This window comes from Nicotiana attenuata, chromosome 7, assembly GCF_001879085.1.
Source record: "Nicotiana attenuata strain UT chromosome 7, NIATTr2, whole genome shotgun sequence".
Lineage (NCBI taxonomy): Eukaryota > Viridiplantae > Streptophyta > Magnoliopsida > Solanales > Solanaceae > Nicotiana > Nicotiana attenuata.
In genome coordinates, this window is record NC_031995.1 from 69,663,208 (window position 1) to 69,665,484 (window position 2,277).

Here is a 2,277-nt window from a genome sequence, read left to right on the forward strand (position 1 = left end):
TCTACAGTTGAGGCTAAATATGTGGCAACAACATCCTGGTGTGCTCAGTTACTATGGATAAAATAATAACTAAGGTATGGTATATTTGTTGATTGTGTTTCTATTTTCTGTGATAACACTAGAGCTATAAACATTGATAAAAATCCATGTCAGCACAAAAGAACCAAGCACATTGACATTGGACATCACTTTCTCAGAGACAATGTTGAAAAGGGGAATATCTCAATTAACTTCTGTAAAACTGCATATCAAATTGCTGATATACTAAAGCTCTGAGTAGGGATTACTTTGAAAGGAATAGACTAGAACTAGGTCTAATCAACTCCTCCCGCAAAGTTGACCCTAGTGATTTGTTAGAAAAAGCATAATAAAACGTAGATATTTAAGTACAATGTGTTTGATTTAGCTTTGTGATTGTATTAAGCTCACACACTTGCATAAAGAATGTGGTTGATAACTATGTTGCATGATACTAATATAAAGTGTTGAATCTTTATTGCAGAAATGAATAAGGAGTTAGTTCTTTGACTCAGGTATGTGCCATACTGTCTTAAGTCACTATGAATTTATATTCTAAAATTACTGCTATATCAGACTTCTAATTCAGTTGGCATCACTTCTAGTTGTTTTCTAGTCAAATGGTAAGGGGGAATCCTTGTGCAATTAGAGATCAATTAGTCCTAAAAACCTTACAGTCAAAGTAACCATTATAAGAGTCCCTTTAGAACTCAAATTCGGTCACTTTCTCTCTTCTAGTCAAATAAGAAGTAATGCCTTTAAAAGGCCCTTAGAAAAATCAACTTCTCTAACCTCACTGTTTCTCTCAAACCCTAAGCAAGAATCGAAAGCAAGTATCAAGAACTAACCCCTTAAGCCTTAATTCTCTTCTTCGAGTTTCTCATTTGATCACCATGCCTAAAGCCAGTCAAATACCCTCTAAAGCTAAATCATCAACCAAGGTTGAAGCAAAACCCAAAATCTTGATGCCCAAGTCAAAGAAAAATGACAAGACTACAAGAGAACCCACACCCACACCTGCTCCTTCTCCATCTATATCCTCCACCATACCTACCTCATCCTCCCCTGTTCCTACTGCTCCACTTCTTGTCATTCCCATCTCCATTGTGCCTCCTCCTTCAAAAGCAACTACCCATGCACCTGAGCTTCCTACAAAAAATACCTCTAAGACGACAAAGGTCAAAGAAACTTCAAGAAAATTCGTCAAGAAAATGCCTGAGGCTGCTGCGCATGTTGACACTGGAGTCAAGGAATCTATGATTCAGAGGGAATCAGGCACTACTGATCAGGTACCACATCCTGCTCCCAAGTTAGATGTTTTGGCTTCTGCTATAGATGTTGCACCCCTATATACTCTTACAATTACGAGTGAGAAGTCACCAGTAGAGAAATTCATAGGAGAAGAGTATACAGGGGATCTGGGAAATAGGTTAGATACAACGGTTGTGGAGCCTGTGGTTGAGGGAGGGGACGTAAAGAACCAATACAAAAGGAGACTTCTGATAGCCTTGATTTTAGCTATAATGAGGATGAAAAAGATAATGAAGGTGAAAAGGAAGAAGAAGTTATGACCAGTCATGAGGAACATGAAGCTCAAAACATAGCCAATGAAGAAGGAAAGAGTAAGAATGAGGGAGTATTTGGAGATGAGAAGGAGAGTGATACAGAGGATAAGATAGTTGAACAGAAAAATAATTCTGCAGAAAAAGAAAATCTAAGTGAAGAAGAGGAGGTCTATGAAAGTGAGGGAGAGGATCAAGAAAGGTAGGTGGGAGTGAAAAAGGTAATTGACGAGAGTGAGGAATAATAAGGGAATGTGAGTGAGGAATTTGAAGGCTCTATGACAATTGGAAACACTGTCATAGCCCCTTTAGAAGAAATTGGTGAAAATACAAGGGCCAAGAAGCCGGTCTATGTTGGCTCCTTCCACTGGAGATGAAGAAGTTAGCACTGATAAAGATGATATGCCACTATCTGAGTTAAGGAAGAAGTACAGAAAGGCCACTATGAAAGCTACAAAGACAACAGTTTCAACAAGGAAAGGAGTGGTTCCTCCTACTAGAACTCCTCTCATAAGGAGTAAAAGAAAGGTTGTTAATGCACAAATCATGAAGGAGTCCAGAAGTGCAAAGAAGTCAAAGAAGAAGGTTTCAATTGTTGAACCTGTTGTTGAGGTGGATGGAGAAGAAGAATTTGATTCAGGCTTGCCAGCAAAGTCTACAACACCAAAGAAAAGGGGAGCCAAAGTCACCAAACCTG

At 38.8% G+C, this 2,277-nt stretch overlaps 1 protein-coding gene across 1 annotated transcript; it reads left to right on the plus strand.

Annotated features, from left to right (window-relative positions):
- On the plus strand, window positions 912-1,786 carry LOC109230144 (platelet glycoprotein Ib alpha chain-like). Its single transcript, XM_019395672.1, has 2 exons — window positions 912-1,447; window positions 1,537-1,786. The coding sequence occupies exons 1-2, from the start codon at window positions 912-914 to the stop codon at window positions 1,784-1,786; spliced, it is 786 nt and encodes a 261-aa protein (XP_019251217.1).

Excerpts from the sequence above, each read along its gene's own strand:
- LOC109230144 (XM_019395672.1), top strand. The coding sequence starts at position 912 with ATGCCTAAAGCCAGTCAAATACCCTCTAAAGCTAAATCATCAACCAAG. Across the intron at positions 1,448-1,536 it reads ACAGGGGATCTGGGAAATAG|CTATAATGAGGATGAAAAAG; the intron begins GTTAGATACAAC and ends CCTTGATTTTAG.